At 58.1% G+C, this 15,896-nt stretch overlaps 2 protein-coding genes across 2 annotated transcripts in view; both read right to left on the bottom strand.

The window, feature by feature from the left end:
• Positions 1-40: 40 nt before the first annotated feature.
• Positions 41-7,383, bottom strand: PPP1R15B (protein phosphatase 1 regulatory subunit 15B). Its single transcript, XM_042013737.1, has 3 exons — positions 5,827-7,383; positions 2,491-2,652; positions 41-780 (listed from the first exon to the last, which is right to left on the bottom strand). Exons 1-3 carry the CDS (start codon positions 7,222-7,224, stop codon positions 724-726), a joined length of 1,617 nt encoding a protein of 538 aa, XP_041869671.1. The 5' UTR covers positions 7,225-7,383; the 3' UTR covers positions 41-723.
• Positions 7,384-7,989: 606 nt separating this feature from the next.
• PIK3C2B (phosphatidylinositol-4-phosphate 3-kinase catalytic subunit type 2 beta) overlaps positions 7,990-15,896 on the bottom strand; it is a 19,226-nt gene continuing 11,319 nt past the window's right edge. The window contains exons 12-33 of the mRNA XM_042013702.1: positions 15,114-15,236; positions 14,195-14,362; positions 13,871-13,982; positions 13,639-13,781; positions 12,772-12,960; positions 12,587-12,680; positions 12,418-12,512; positions 12,136-12,316; positions 11,757-11,864; positions 11,575-11,667; positions 11,326-11,455; positions 10,995-11,131; positions 10,714-10,883; positions 10,349-10,505; positions 10,150-10,259; positions 9,862-10,063; positions 9,650-9,774; positions 9,456-9,573; positions 9,208-9,289; positions 9,012-9,118; positions 8,800-8,928; positions 7,990-8,725 (exon numbers count right to left, since the gene is read on the bottom strand). Coding sequence (XP_041869636.1) covers positions 8,537-8,725; positions 8,800-8,928; positions 9,012-9,118; positions 9,208-9,289; positions 9,456-9,573; positions 9,650-9,774; positions 9,862-10,063; positions 10,150-10,259; positions 10,349-10,505; positions 10,714-10,883; positions 10,995-11,131; positions 11,326-11,455; positions 11,575-11,667; positions 11,757-11,864; positions 12,136-12,316; positions 12,418-12,512; positions 12,587-12,680; positions 12,772-12,960; positions 13,639-13,781; positions 13,871-13,982; positions 14,195-14,362; positions 15,114-15,236 — 2,962 coding nt within the window. The 3' untranslated portion in view covers positions 7,990-8,536. The remainder of the gene's footprint in view (positions 8,726-8,799; positions 8,929-9,011; positions 9,119-9,207; positions 9,290-9,455; positions 9,574-9,649; positions 9,775-9,861; positions 10,064-10,149; positions 10,260-10,348; positions 10,506-10,713; positions 10,884-10,994; positions 11,132-11,325; positions 11,456-11,574; positions 11,668-11,756; positions 11,865-12,135; positions 12,317-12,417; positions 12,513-12,586; positions 12,681-12,771; positions 12,961-13,638; positions 13,782-13,870; positions 13,983-14,194; positions 14,363-15,113; positions 15,237-15,896) is intronic.

Below are 15,896 nucleotides of genomic sequence, written 5' to 3' on the forward strand. Positions count from 1 at the left end.
GCAGCTTTTTTCCCCGCCCATTTTCCCGGATCAAACCCGATTTATCTTGCAAATCTCTTTATTACAACGCACAGATTAGTCCCGAATAGTTTCTTATGTACAGAAATAGAACTTTAGGTAGAAAAAACCCAACAAAGCGGCCACAAATCAAGGAAAATCCATAGAAAGCCAAATCCAACTTTTCCCAAAACGATACAAAAATAAAATCTGCTGATCACAGTTTTGATTTAAAGCCCTCCAAGCGTTGCTTTCACCCCCTCACCCCACACTTTTGAAGGGATTTGATAAGGAAAAAGGGGGATGCCGAGCTCTGAGACACTCAGGGATGGATTTTGTGTCCATTCCATTCCATCTCCCGCTGGATTACCTGGAAACCAGGAGGTTGGAGAGGGGGGGGAAAAGCTCATCCAAGCAGTGGGAATGCTGGACATGCTGCAGATGGATAAACCCCCTCCTTTTTTCCAAGGTTTCAGCCCTTTGGAAGCAGCAGCTGTTCCTTGTTTCGATCCAATCTCTCCGTTTTTCCAAGCAAACATCGGCAGCTGTCGATTCCCAGCGCTCCCAAGGTTCTCCCAAGCACCAAGAAATCCGAGTTGTCCATAAAGAACTGAAGCACCACGTCCCCAAAAGATCCCAGGAATCGGGAGATCCATGGGAAAAAATGAACTGGGAGATCTATGGAAAAATGAGTGTAGTGTGGTTTCCTGGGAGCACTTGGAATTGTCAACGCCACTGACCATAAATCCACACATTTTTTCCTCTTGGAATTCCACTTTTCCCCTAAATTAAAAAGCAGATCCAAAGTGAGACAGCAAAATCCTCCGAAATTCCAAGTGGATTTCTCAGGATTTGAGGGTGTGATTCCAATTTAGAATTTTTTTGGAGGAAAGGAGAATCCAATGTTTTGGGGATGGAAAATGGCATTTGCAGCTGGAATTTGGGCTCCATTCGAATTCACACAACTCTAATTTAATGAATCCCCTAAATGTTTTACTGGCGCCACAAAAAGGTGATTTTTTCAACTCAAAGGAGCCACTTCTGGCAAGAAAATTAAAGGATAAATCCCAAAATTCTGGGATTTTTCAAGCCAGGATAAAACAGGAATAAATCATTTTCTCCCCGTAGTTTTCTTCCAAATTAAAAATGGAAGTAATTAAGGATAAAACTAAAGCATTGTTAGGTTTTTGCTCTACAAAAGGGAAATTATTCTGGCCAGCTGAACAAATAATTGATTTATTCACCCAACTTTGTGCAAACATTGGAATTTTTCTGGTTTTATTCCCTCGTGTGAGCTGCTTGGAAAATTCCCACACCAACCTCCAGCTCCAATCCCCCTTTTCCCCTCAACGATTTTTGACTAAAATAATTTAATATTTTAAATTAGGAATATAAATAAAGAGTTTTCTCCTCCCACTGAAATGTTTTTGGTGACCCCAGTGCAGATACACAGAGTTAATACTGATTTTTTGGGAAAGAAAATAGGAAAATTTCGCCATAAATTTCCTTAAACCCAAGATAATTCTCCTTCAAATTATCAGGACAAGCAGAGTGGATATAAAAATTCATTTCAAACCCTCTCCCAAAGCAGAATTACAGCAAAGATTAATTAAATAATTAGGGAATTTTCCTCCCTAAATTCAAGCATCTTCCACAGCCTCATTAAGTACCTCGAAGCTTTAATTATTGATTGGGATGAGGCATTTCCTTGCCCTAAAAGCCAAGGAATTTGGTGCACAAGCAGCCAGAACCCTCTGGAATAATCCTGGAGGAGGGAATTATTTCAAATCAATCAAACCAAAGGGGTTGTGATGCACCAGAGGCCTCCCCAGTGCTCCTGACTGGAATAATCACACCTCAAAAAGCTCCAGGAACACTCCAACATTGGATTATTCCATGCAAAAAGCAGGGAAAAAATCCCTTAAGGGAAGAGATTTTTATAAATGAGGCTTTTGGAGAAGGTGGAAAAGATGGAAAAGCACAAAAAAAACCCCCACCAGCACATTCCTCAGGGAATTTTAAATCAAAACTGCAATTCCAGGGAATGAACCCCATAAATATTTCCTTCAAAATAGGTTTTGCTTTTTTTTGGTTTTTTTTTTTTTTTTTCCTTTTCTTTTCCAAAGTGCAAAAATCCAACTGAACAGTCCCCACTTCCCAAGGTATGGCAGGAAAAGGCATTTTTTGGGAATGGATTGAACCCCAAGCAGTCTGGTTCTCTCAAGTGCTAATTAACAGGAATGCAATTAGAGCACCCTCACCCTTCAGGGAGCTCCAGGGATTTTATCTGGAGAGCAAAACGGGAATTTGTTTGTTCAATATCCAAGTGGGAAAAAGGAAAATCCCACTTTTTCTCCCCATTTCAGCACATGCAGCTGCCACTTGTCATTCAGAGCTTTCATTAATTTAAAGGGTCAGGCAACTTCCAGGAGTTTTAAGGTGCTAGAAGGAATCAGTCCTCTGGGAATGGGATTCTTGGAGCCTATGGAATACCCTCTGTCTGTGCTCTGTGGTCAGGCAATATCCTATGGCTTCCTCAGTCTCCTGGATGCGTTTCTGGAACCTGCATCCATCCCGTGCCATCTCTTCCCAGGGCCCTTTCCGGTCCTCCTCGCTGCTTATGTAATACTCAGTCACTTTTTCAAGGAATGTGACCTGGAAAAAAGAAGGATTTGAGTCAGGAATTCTCACCAAATGGAACTTTAAATGGGTATGGTTTGGGTTTTCAATGAAAGTTCTTAAACGCCTAAAAGCGCTGGAAGGTTCAGGAATTTTCTCTGAGGGTAGGGCTGGATGGGATATTGGGAAGAAATTCCGGACTGCAATGGAATTCCCAGAGAAGCTGTGGTTATCCCATCCCTGGAAGTGTTCCAGGCCAGGTTGGATAATGGGTAAAATGGGTAAAATGGAAGCCTGGGATAGTGGAAGGTGGCCCTGCCTGTGGGATTGGATGATCCCTTCCAACCCAAACAATTCCAGGATTCCATGTGCTGCTTTAGATGGGATATTAGGAATAAATCCTTCCCTGTGAGGGTAGGGAAGAGTTGGGATGGAATTCCCAGAGAAGCTGTGGCTGCCCCATCCCTGGGAGTGTCCCAGGCCAGGCTGGAGCATCCTGGGATAGTGGGAGCTCATGGAATGGGATGAGCTTCATGGTCCCTTCAACCCAAACCAGCTGGAATTCCATGATTCCATGATTTACTCCCCATTCCCGCCCAAAATATTTCACCTTCAGCTTTAAAACCACCCAGCTGCTGACTTGCCTGGACTAAAATACCCCTCAGCTACTCCAGAGTTACTCAAGGCCGCCCCCTTTCCTGTGGTAAATCCAGAATTCTGGTGAGTATTTCCCTGCTGCTTTAGGGGCTCCTGTCTTAAACTGGTGCCGGTGCAAACTTTCTCTTTTTTTTTCCTCCTTTTTTGGTGAGTTGGGGTTGAGGATTTGTGGTGTTGCTTTCATAATGGGATCTGAGGTTTCTGCACACCATAGAGAAAAATACCACCAAGTTCAAAGCTACCTTTAACTGGGCATAAATACCCTAAAAATCGAGTTCAATCTTTTGTACGATGGCTTTTTCAGTACTTTCCTAATCTGACCTCCGAGGACATAAGACCTGCTGAATTTTGGGATAAGGTGGGGAGAAAACTCTCCTCTCTTAGGCGTGCAGGAGATGAAACAGTTTCAAAATTCTTTCCTCTCCTGTTACTAAGTTATACTTTGCCAGAGAAAAAGGCAGTACATGAAAAACCTCTGCAAAACCCCCCTGTTAATTCCCTTATACCCTCTTCCAACCCCTGTGTTCTGGACCCCTCTTCCCCTACGCTGGAAGAGGCCTCTGTGAACTCACACCGCGTTCCCTGGGTCGTAACCTCAGCCAGGGCCGTGCCAGGACATTCCAGGCTGGGAATGTGCTCCAGGAAAACGGCTGGGATTGCTGCGGGTTACGTAACAAACCCCCCCAAAAATAAAGGGCAGAACGGCTGTTGAGTCAAGAGCCCCGTGAGTCACCAGGAGTCACCACGGGAACCGAATAAGATAAGGAAGGAACACACTCATCCCTACGTGACTGCAACCATTCCTCCATTTCCAGCTGGGGGTGGAGCTGACGAAAGGAAATTAAAAATACACACACCGAAAGTGTGTATTTTTAACAGCTATTAAGCTATTTTAAGTAAATAAAGGAACTTATAGGCTCAGGATCTCCACTTGGCAGGGTTTAGATGAAGACTGTAGTAAGGATTTAAGTCTGAGTTAAACCCAGCTTATTTCAGGCTCCTGCTGAACTATTTGTGCCTTTGCATTTAGGTATGAAAAGGCACAAACTGAACTGTCAGCACCTCTGGAAACAGGATTGATTCCTCAAAAACAAACTCTGCTGTGGGACAAATACTCCTGGAAGCAGGAAAAACCATGGAAATGTAAAGCTCATCCCATTCCACGGGCAGGGACACCTCCCTCTGTCCCAGGCTGTTCCAACCTGGCCTTGGACGTGTCACGTCCAAGGATAGGATGACGAGATGACTCCAAAAATAATCAGCAGTTGAGGATCCAGAAATCCCCTGATCGCAGGTCTCTGTGGGAGCAGGGCCAGCAGGTCCCACGTGCCCTCAGAGCAGTGCTGAGTGCAACAAACGCTCCCAGCTTTTATGGCTTTAGGAGCGTAAATATTGCAAGATTCCAAGTGGGAATGGCCTTGAGCTGGAGGAATGACCCCAAGAATTCCCGGGAATACCTGGGGATTGTGCTCTGTTGTGGCTGGCCCTGATGCAAGCACCTGCTTCAGGAGCTGTTACATCAGCCCGTCCCCACCTTGCAGCCTTTTTACATCAGTCTGAGCCAGCCTGGGGCACAATTCCCGAGGCTCTGACATCATTTGGGATATTGCAGCCAGCTCATCCCTTCTTTCACCACGGCACGGGATCGCCAGCAGCAGCTGGGCCAAAAATTCCTGCTGCAGCTGCAGCCCTGGGACTTGGGAGCGCTCTAAATTAATTATTAATCTAAATTAAGGGAGAAAATAAATATATCTGCTGTAGAAACACTTAAGAATGAAGCATATTTTCTATTTGCATGACTTGTTCCACCATCCCTCATCCAGATGTTTGAGGCATCCACCCTGAACATCTGCAGCACCACAAAAATTTAGGACGAATTCCTATTTCTCTGCATCCTAGTACAGGATTTAGGCATGCCCAAATCCCTCAAAAAATCGAATTACACTGCCGGTTTCGGCTCAAAAGTCCAGTTTTTTATGACATCCCTACTATAAATAACTGTTCTATAAATAACTACATATATTTATCATATAAATGTTGTAATATTTAATATTCTCTTAAATGAAAAATGGGAATATTGGGATAGTTTGTATGGAAACTTGAGTTTACTCCAGAACACGGACAAGCCTGCTTGGGTTAAAAAGAAAACCAACCTAAATAACTTCCTTTTAACCGAAACTGGTGCTTTCCAGGGAAACCCCCTCACAGCTCTGGAGTTTCTCAGGGAAAAATTTACACCCCCAGCCCCGGAGTTTCTCTGACGTCGAAGCCGCAAGAGAAACAGAACGAAAATTACACCTCAAAACGGAAACACAACTTGAGAGCCTACAGAAGAAATTAATTACCCCGGTGTCTCAAAATTTCCCATCACGTGCCAAGGATGAGACACAACATTCCAGGGAAATAATCAGCACATATGGAAGCTCGGTCTGGAATGATGGCACAAGTGACCTCACCCCCGCCCCCTGCTTGGCGCAGCGTGGGGTTGTTGTTTTTTGTTTGTTTTTTTTTCATAACAATCCCGAAACACAAAATTATGAGGAGAATCTGTACCTTCTTCCGCTTGGAATTCGCAGTTTTCTCCCCGCACAGAATCCCGCGCTGCCCCAAGTCAGTGACCCCGCAGCTGTGTTTCTCCAGCTGCAGCCTACACACGGCGAAGTGCTCAGCAGTGACAGAACTCGGCCTCTCTGCCCCTTCGAAACCCGGCGTCCCTTTTTTCTCCGCTGTCTGAAAGGCCGCCGTGAAATTTAAAGGGTTATAGGGATCGTCCGAGCTACAGAACGAGTTCCAGAGTTTCAAGCTTTCTGCCTCATCCACGCTGTCACAGTCCCACTCGTCCTCCTCGGAACTAGGAGAGCCCTCAGAGGACTCTGCCCACGAGTCTTCCTCCTCCTCCTCCTCCTCCATGTCCGACATTACCTTTCCCGGATCGCTGGAAGACGTCTGAATGGTGGCTGTGAAATTCTGAGGGTTGTAGGGATCCAAGCTGTAGAAGGAATTCCACAGATGAAGCCTCTCCCCGTCCTGGCTGTCGGCCTCTGAGTCCGAGGGCAGGTCTTCGCTATCAAACCCATCATCATCATCATCATCCCAGTCTTCCTCATCCTCACTCTCCTCCCCACTGGATACTCCTCCGATGATATAATCGATTAATTTATTCGCACAGGCAGGTCTGGTGGAAATCGGGAAGTTTTGCTCTGTTTCCGAGTCCTCACCCTCCTCTTCAGCTAAGGCTTCTCCCTCCTCAGCCGCATCCCGGAGCCCCTCCTGCTCCACGGGGACGCCTCCAGGCTGTCTCCCTGCATCCTCGGGCTGCTCCAAATCCCCAGCATCGCCGCGCTGCTCCCCCATTTCTCGGCGGACACCCCTGTGCTGCTGCTGCTGCTCCTCCTCCAGGCTGTGGTAGCCATGGTCGGGGTCCGGCACGGGCAGATGCCAGCGCTGGAGGAACGCCAGGCGCTTGCTGCGGAGGAACTCAGCCTCGGGCAAGCCCTCGGCTCGCAGGGGCTGGGGCAGGTGGCTCTTGCCCTGCTCCAAGCCCAGCACGTACCAGTCCATGGGAAGGGCTCCCAGGCCGCTCCGCACCAGCCCGGCTTCCCACAGCCCTGCCGGGGGCTCCGGGCCGCCCTCCGGCCGCTTCTCCAGGGGCTCCTCCTCGACCCAGTCCAGCGAGGTGTCCGCCTTCGGCAGCAGCACCAGCGGCGGCGGTGCCTTGGCGGGGCACAGCGCGGAGCTCAGCGCGGCGCCGGGCAGCAGCCGCTGCAGGAGGGCGGGCAGCGGCGACAGCAGCTGCGACACCACCCGCAGCCACGAGAAGGGCGGGCTCGGCTGGGGCGAGCCGCCCGCGGGCGCCGCGTTGGGCCCCGCCAGCTTCGGCCAGGCCGCGGCCAGGCCCAACCGGGCCCATCCCAAGCCGGGGCCGGCGCGTTCGCGACCGCTGTGTTCCATGGCGCCGTTCAGCGCTGCCAGCGATGCGGAGGTGCGTGTGGAGCGGCGCTCCGTGGCGGGGCGGCGAGTTTGAAGGCTCGGGGGGCGGCGGGCAGCTCCGGTTCTGCTTTCGACTCCATCCTGAGGCAGCTTCAGCACAAAATGGCGGCGCCGCCGCCTCGGCGCTCCCCGCCCCCGGAGGGACGGGAGGGGCGTCACCCTTTCCGCCCCGCCCACTCCGCGTCACCGCCTCCCATTGGGCGGTGTCGGCGAGGCCCCGCCCACTTCCCGCTTGGCCACGCCCCGCGGGGATTGCATCAGCCAGCGCGCGGCTGGCGGCAGCGCCCCCTGGCGGCGCGGCGGGGTCCCGGGGTGGGGGGGGGCGCGGGGGGACCCCGGTGCCCCCCGGGGTTGGGCATGGGACACTTTGGGGACACTTTGGGGACACTCTGGGGACACTTTGTCAGCCCCAGGGGCAGCGGTGGGTGAGGAGCGCACTGGGAGAGGAGCTGGAGGACCCTGGGGGTTGAGGGAGGCGGATCGTAGACCCCCAGGACTCGGCGTGGTGGAGAGTGCGGCGGCCAGATGTGTGCCCAGATGTGCGGTGAATTTGCCGGGAGACGTGCGGGCAGAGGTGTGGACAGATGTGCCTTTCATCCCCTTTTTTTATCCCATTCCCGTCTCCAGCCAGGAGGCTCCCGACACCGGAGGGTCCCAATGCAGGAGATTCCCAACTCCCCCACCCCTAAGAAGCCACGCCGCCCCCCCGCCCCAATCGCCACCAGATTTAATATTTAAAACTTTTAATATAAAGGTTAAAGTTAATTATTCTCGATCCTGAGAAACATTTCGTCCGTTTACGGAGCTGTCGCTGTAAACAAAGCACCACAGGCACCAAGCCCGCCCCCGGGGCCGGGTGGCAGGCGCGGAGGACACGGATGTCCCCAGGGCACGGGGACAGGAAGGGTGGCCGGCAACCCCACGGGACGGGCACCCCGCCACGCCGCTCTCCTTTGGGAGCGAATTCCCCGCGGTGGGAATTGCCCGGTTCCTTGGGGTGGAGGGGGGAGGGTGCGGGGGTCCACACACACCCCACCCCCACCCCTCTGTGCCACCATCCCCTCCCCTGTGCCCCGGTGCTCACGCTACTCGTTATTTAAAAAAAAATAAAATACGGATATCCCAAAGGAAGAAATAACCCCCGAACCGCCCCACGCTCCGCCCCGGCCCTCCCTCCCCGCGTTGCTCCCTTGACACAAGGTAAACTTAAGAAAGGAGACCCCTGGGCAGTGCCCCTCGGGGACACCACCCGGGGCTCCCGGGGTGGGGGGACTCAGAGGGTGCCGTGGCCGCGGGAGCCCAGGGCGAACCAGCCCATCTTCTCCTGAGCCAGGTCCAGGTCCCGGAGGCGAATTCCCACCTCGCCCAGCAGGATGTTCTCCCAAAAGCCTTCCTCGCTCAGCACGCTCAGCCGCAGCTCCCGCTGCTCCAGGTCCCCCCGGGGGATCCCGTCGTACACCAGCTGTGGGACACAACGGGACGAACCCTCAGCCACGGTCCCCGGGGATGCCCCGAATCCGTCCCCGTCCCGCCTACCATCTCGTTGTAGGTGGGGTTGCAGGTTTTTCGGGCCACTTTGGTTTTCCTCTTGGTGGTTTTTTGGGGGTCAGGCAGCAGGTAGGTCTTGACGTAGGGGTCGGGGTCGTTGCCGTCCTGCAGGGGTGGCTGTGGGGCACAGTGGGGACACCCCGTGAGCGCAGGGATGGGGACAGACCCCCACCCTGCTCCCACGGGCGCCGTGGTCCTACCAGCCCTCGGATGTGCATCACCATGATGAAGAGCTTGTTGTTCTTGTAGGAGATGGAGAGTTTCACCTCCCCGCCGACCTTGCCCAGGGATCGAGCCCACGTGGCATCTGGAGAGGGGGACGGGAGGGATGGGATGGAATGGGACACCCCTGATGTCACCCCCTGCCATCACCCCCCAAAATCACCCCGTCCCCACCTGCCGGCTTCGGGGTCGGGTTGGTTCCAGCTGCTTTCTCATCCCGGGGCAGGGGGTGGAAGAAGGTGTAGATGAGGTCACACTGTGGGGCCAGGAGGTGACATCAGTGGTGACAGCAGTGACAACAACCCCACCATCCAAAACCGGGGCACGCGCCGATGCTTTACAAGGTGCTTTGTCCCCAAGCGTTTCCCCACCTTGCTGGTGGCCCTGGCGCTGTCCCCACCTCCCCAACCCCATGTCCCCACCTCTGCCACCTCGGGGGCGGCGTGGATCAGGTGCCAGATGTAGCCGTTGAGCTCCTCCTTGCGCCGCTCGGCCACCGCCTCGCCCCGCGAGCGCCCGATGACGAACCGGCTGGGGAAGCTGCGGGGACGGACACTCAGGGTGGTCCTGGGGGGCTCTGGGGGGCCCCTGGAGGTCTGGGGGGCTGCAAGGGTACCTGGGCAGCAGCGAGGAGGGGAAGAGGAGGCGCAGTTTGTTGTGCAGCTCCTGGAACTCCTCGAAGGTGCGCTGCACGAAGGTCACCTCGCCCGGGCTGTCCCGCTGCACCTTCACCACGTAGGTCTGCAGAGAGGTGGGGCTGTGACGTGGGATGGGGACCTGGGGCACGCCGAGCGCAGCCTGGGCCTGTCCCCAGCTGTCCCCACTCACGTAGCCCTTGCTGGGGTTGAAGACCCTCTTGTGGCGGCAGAGGAAGACGTCGCGGATCCGGCCGGACGTTTTGAGGGTGTGCGTGCGGGGGGCGAAGGACAGCGTGGGCCGGGCGTCCGAGCCCGTGAACTTCATCTGTGCCAGGTTGTGGATGAAGAAGTTGAGCTTGGTGGCCACGCTGCCCAGGCTGGACTCGATCAACCTGCAATGAGGCCACCGCGTGCTCAGTGCCACCATCCGAGGGAGCCTCCAGCCGCTCCGGCTGTGTCACCCACACATGGCCCCTACCTGGTGAAGTAGGTGGTGGCATCGGCATCAGAGTCCTGCGGCCTCAGCGCGTCGTAGACGTACTTGAGGTCCTCCAGGTCGGAGAGCTCGGGGATGCCACAGGACAGCATCTGGCAGGGATGAGGACAGGGATGAGGACAGGGGACAAAGGGACCCCTGTGCCATGCTGAGGGGAATTTTGTGGCCCCCCGGCTCTCACCAGCCCCAGCAGGTTGAGGAAGAGGTGGGTGTGCTTGCGGATCAGGTTGTAGGCCTGGCAGCACAGGTCCACGAAGTCGTGGAAGCGGCTGGAGGGCTTGTCCCCGCCGTTGATGACGTACGCCATGTCCGAGGTGAAGACAAATGGCGCCCGGTCCCTGCGCCGGGGGACAGGAGACACAAAGTGAGCAGGGATGGGGGTCAGGATGAGGAGAGGGAGAGGTCACCCACCACCGGGACATGGAGAGGGAGAGGTCACCCACCACCAGGACGTGGAGAGGAAGAGGTCACCCACCACCAGGACAAGGACAGGGAGCTTCCCCCTCCGCAGGGAAGAGGGCAGGAGGTCCCAGGGGCCTCTCTCACCTCTTGATGTTGCCGAACATCTGGGCGTGGCCCAGGAACCGGCCGAAATCGATGTGGAACATGTGGCCCGTGGTCTTGAGCATGATGTTGTCGTTGTGCCTGTCACAGATGCCCAGCACGTAGGTGGCCACACAGCAGCCGGCGCAGGAGTAGATGAAGTTTTCCACAGCCTGCGAGGAAGGAGGGAGGGAAGGACAAGCGTGGAGAAAGGATGGATGTGATGGGAAGCGAGGGGCTGGTCCCTGGAATGGGGGACACGAGGAGCAGGGACTCTCCCTCACCTTCTCGTACTCGTCCTCCTCGGGGTTGTGCTTCTGCAGCCAGTCCGCCAGCGGCCGGTCCTTGAAGGAGCCCGTCACGCCGTGCTCCACCTGGATTTTTCGCAGGGTCTCGGCGTTGGGGATCATCTCCACCATGCCTGGTGGCCGGGACAGCGGGGTGAGACCCTTCCAACCCCAAACAGCGAGACCCTGACCCCCTTTGCCACCAACCCACCCATCACCACTGCCTGACAGGGATAGGCTGGTGGGATCAGACCCCAGGATGTCTCGAGCCATCCCCAGCCCCACCCGGAGCCTGGTGACCCTTGGGGACAGCCAAACTCCATCTCACCTCGCCCGCGGCCAGTGGAGAAGCAGCGGAAGATGACCATGCGCATGTCCAGCCCCTCCTGCACCCAGATCTTGTTCATGATGCGGATCATCTGCAGCGTCAGCATGTCCTGCCGCAGGTCATCGCCACACTGCCGGGGAAGAGCCACCAGAGCCGTCAGAGCCAGGGGAGAGCCAGCAGAGCCAGCAGCAAGGGCGATCTCGGAGGGCTGGGGCAGGATTTGGGCATGGCCAAGGGCACCAGGCTCACCTTGAAGATGACCCGGATGTTCTCCCCGAGTGGATCCACGTTCTGGAAGGAGAGCTTCAGCGGGACGGCGTTGGAGTTGAAGTAGGAGCAGTCCTGCCGCGGGAGCGAGGGGCAGCTGGTCAGGGTGGGCCGCGGAGGAGCGGGCAGAGGAGCCCCCTGAGCCCCCCAGGGATGGCACTCACCCGGGGCACGATGCCCTTCACCAGCAGGCTGGGACTGAGCGGCAGCCGGCACGAGCCGTGGGCCTTGAAGAACTGCGCCACGTCCTCCAGCCCCTCTCGCAGGATGCCCTGCGGGGTGGGAATGGGGTGGGGTGGGCATGGGATGGGATAGGGTGGGATGGGATGCAGTGGGATGCAATGGGATGGGAGAGAGAGGGGTGGGCATGAGAAAGGGTTAGCATGGGATGGAGTAGGCATGGGATAGAGCGGGCAAAAAGCACGGCAGACACGGGATAGGATGGACATGCATAGGATGGGCATGGCACGAGGTGGGCATGGGATGGGACAGGGGACTGACACCCAGCACCCTCTGTACCCCTCCCGGCGCCCCGGCACCCACCTGGCGGGCGGACGGGGCAGCATCCCGGACCTGCTGTGCCAGCCTGGCCAGCGTGCTGACCAACAGGCACTGCCGGTCAAACTCCTCGCGCAGCCCCTTCCCGCAGCAGCACAGCAGCGCCGCCAGTAGATACTGGTACCGAATGCTGAACTGGGAGTCTTTGAGGCCGTCCTTCAGCAGCCTGCTCAGGGACACGCGGGGTCAGGCCGGGCTCAGGGTGCCCCCCGGCTTGGGGACACGTGGGGAGTCCCCCCCGGCACTTCCAGAGCCCCTCAAACCCACCAGAAGAAGTAGTGGGTGATCTTCAGGTCGCAGATCGCCCTCTTCATGAGGAAGCGCACAAGGGGGCTGTCCAGGTAGCACTCGTACTTCAGGGCCTGCGCCAGGGACAGTGTCGGGGCACGGTGGCACCGGCGGGCACCCCGTGGCACATCCCGGTGCCACCACGCACCTGGACCAGCTGGGGCAGGTAATCCAGCAGCTCCGTGTCCGAGATGGAGTCGATCCACTGCACGGCCGTCCTCCTCACCTCCTGGTCCGGGAACCTGCAGCCAGGACATGTCCCGTGGGGTGACAGTGCCCTCCCGCCACCACCACATGGGATGGGATCGTCCCCACCACCCACGGGTGGCTTACGTGGCGTGCAGCAGCCCCAGAGCGTCCTGGTGGCTCATGGAGGTCCATTGGCTGAGCAGGGCGTAGATGTCGGGCAGGCAGCCCCAGTCCCAGCTGGGGGCACTGGCCAGCAGCATGGGCAGGGTGCCGGGGGATGCGTGGCAGTGGCACCGCTTCTCCCAGAGCCGCTGCCGGTCTGCGTCCGTCAGCCTGCGGGGACATGGGGACAGGGGTCAGGGAGGGCGTGGCGGGGTGGGATAGGGGTGGGAGGGTGGGCAGGTGGCACCCCTGTGTCCCCATCATACATAGGTGGGATGGGAATGGCAGGATGGGGAGGTGGCATCCCTGTGACCCCAAAACGCATGGATGGGACGGGAGTGGCAGGATGGGGTGCGTGTCCCCTCTGCCCCCACCACTTACTGGAACCCCAGTAAATCCCCCCCAAGCTCTCCCTGCAACCCCTCATGGCCCTACCCATGGAAAGGAGGGGCTGATGGACAGCCGGACACTGCTGGGGACCAGCCAGGACCCAAGGCCCTGTGCCCAGGGGGGACTGAGCTGTCCCTGGCTGTCCCCCTGCCCAGGGACCCCCGAGCCAGCCCCGCTGGCCGAGCACCCCACGCACTTTGCTCAGCTGCTGACACCTGATCCCCCCGGACAACTCCGGCCGGCTTGGCCGTGCCAGGCTGGCCAAGGGACCGGTCAGCTGTCCCCGTGGAGAGGGACAGCAGGGAGGGCAGAGCACGGGAGAACCGGTAACACCCAGCTCTGGAAAACTCCAGCTGCAGCCCCAGAGGGAGGATCAGACCCTCGGACACCCCCTGTGCGTGCCAGGGGATGTCACCAGTGTCCCCCCAGCAGGACAATGCCACCCCCAGGTTTATTTACCAATAAAGTGATTTTTTCTGCATGGCCTCCCGCAGCTGGCGCTGGTCCTCCTCCCCCAGGCTGCCGAACTCGTACCTGGGGCTGAACTCGGCCGCAGGCGGGTTGGTGAACTTCACCTCGAAGGCCGAGGTGGGGAAGTCAATCTGGGGCAGGGGCAGAGGCAGAGGGTGAGGGGACCCCCCACGTGGAGCTTTGGGAGGGGGAAATGTGCCTCTGGAATGCCAGGAGGTACCTGCAGGATGACGCTGTCGGGCTGGTTGAAGTTGGGGGCACTCGACCTGGCCCTGGAGTTGTCCTGAGTCGCCGGCCACAAGCCCAGGAGCTTCCGCCCGCAGGTCAGGACCCTGGGGGAGGACAAAGGGTGGCACTGGGGGGTCCCTCTGCTGGGGCAGGAGGGTGGCACCGCTGCCGGTGCTGAACTGAGGCACTGGGGACCCCACAGCACTGGGGCCCTGAGGTGCTGGGGACCCCAAGGTGCTGAGGACCCTCCTGCACCCCCCCAGGGATGCCAGCCCAGCCCCTCGCCATGCCCAGGCTGCTGGCACACCCCACGTACTGCCTGAAGTTGAAGAGCGGGGTGGTGACCCAGCCCAGGGCCTCGGGGACCCGCCGCTGCTTGTTGGCGTCGGAGGAGCCGCCCGGGGGTGGCACGGGCACGGCGAACAGGGTGACACTGAGCAGGGTCTCCCGGGGCAGACGGTTCACCTGGACCGGGAAGCAGATCCTGCGGGAGAGAGGCTGAGGGCTCAGGGAGCCGGGGATGGGCTCTCCCAGTCCCCTCCTTGGGATGCCCCAGGAGAGCCCAGCCCCACTGAGACCTTTGCTGCTGGCACCGGGGTGTCCCTGGAAGTCCCATGCCATGGCCAGACACCCTGCAGGTTTGGGGACAGCCAGCTGGTGCTGTCCCAGCTCCGGGAAGTCCGGCCACGCTCTCCGTCCCGGGAAGGTGACCGCAGGGAACAGGGCCCTCCACGGAGAGCCCCCGCCGGGCACTGACCTTGCCCCACACCCCGAGGGTGCTGCGTGGGACCCCGGGGCTGGGATTCCTCTCTGACGCTCCCAGGGAGCCCGGGGTGGCAGCTACATCCCGCGGGAAGGGGATTGATCCCGGGATCGCTCTGCTCGCCGCCGTCCCGCCGGGCGCCTGTCCTTGGGGGCACCGGCGCCTTCTAAAATTATCCCGTCCCATCCCCACCTCCCCTCCCCAGGCCGCTGTGGATGCCAGGCAGATGCCAGGCGTGGCGAGGGCTCAGCGCGGCCTCCCCGCCTGCTCCCGGCGCTATTTTGGGAGCAGATCCCCTTTCCCAGGGCAGGGGCAGATCCGGGTGCTATTCCCAGGGATGACACCAAAGCTTCCAACACCCAAAAACCGGCGCGGAGAGGAGCAGGGGAGGAGGATGAGGAGGAGGAGGAAGGCAGCGTGGGTGGGCACCGCGCCCCCCGTGCCCACCCCAGGGCCGGGGTGCTGCCCTTACTGCTGGTCCCAAATGATGAGGTGGAAGAGGTATTTGTGGACGGGGGCCTTCCTGGTGAGCAGGGGGCTGCACAGCTCCTTCCCGCCATGGCTGAGGGAGCACGAGAGGTAGAAATCTTCATAACTGCGGGAAAAAACCCCCAAATGAGCCGCGTGGGGCCACCGGAGCCCCTAAATCCTGTCCCGAGGGTGGGAAAGGGGGGCAGAACGGGGACACCTCCTCCCCCCCAGCCCCGGTGTCCCCAGCGCCATATGGCACGGAGCATTCCGGCACACGGGGGGGCCGTGCCATGTGGCAGGTGCCGAGCGACAATCCGGGCAGGGCTGGGGGCGCGGGGGTCAGGGGCTGGCGGCATTTCCCAGGCTCGGGCTTTGTTCGGAGCCACTCACCACGGGAATACATTAAGGACAAGGACAAAGGCGAGGGGTCCCCGGCGGGGCGGCTCTGCCGGCGCCGCTGTCACCAACCCCCCCCTTCCCGGTCCTCTCCCGGTCCCCTCCCGGTCCCCCCCGCGCCAGGCACGGGCACCGAGGAGCGGAACAAAGGGGCCACGCCGCTGTCGCGGGGCCGCCGCGTGGGGCCATCTGTCACCTCCCCCCGGTGGCCCCGGGGTGTGCGGGATGAGCCAGCCCGGCCCGAGCGGCGGTGACATGCCACCGTGCCTGGCAGTGCCAGCGATCCTGGGAGCAGCCGGCGGTTTTGGGGCGTCCCGGTGCCAGCATTCCCAGGAACATGCTGGGATTTTGGAGTGTCCCAGTGCCGGCATTCCCAGGAACATGCTGG

This window comes from Corvus kubaryi, unplaced genomic scaffold (genome assembly GCF_017639235.1).
Source record: "Corvus kubaryi isolate FWS band 111438036 unplaced genomic scaffold, C.kubaryi_AGA036_p1.0 split1-37355, whole genome shotgun sequence".
Taxonomy (NCBI): domain Eukaryota; kingdom Metazoa; phylum Chordata; class Aves; order Passeriformes; family Corvidae; genus Corvus; species Corvus kubaryi.

What these genes read in the sequence shown, in the direction of transcription:
- PPP1R15B (XM_042013737.1), bottom strand. Translation starts at nt 7,224, where the DNA reads ATGGAACACAGCGGTCGCGAACGCGCCGGCCCCGGCTTGGGATGGGCC. An exon ending in CGAATTCCAAGCGGAAGAAG is followed by an intron (nt 2,653 to 5,826) that starts GTACAGATTCTC and finishes TCTTTTTTCCAG; the next exon opens with GTCACATTCCTTGAAAAAGT. An exon ending in CCACAGAGCACAGACAGAGG is followed by an intron (nt 781 to 2,490) that starts GTATTCCATAGG and finishes TTTTTAATTTAG; the next exon opens with GGGAAAAGTGGAATTCCAAG.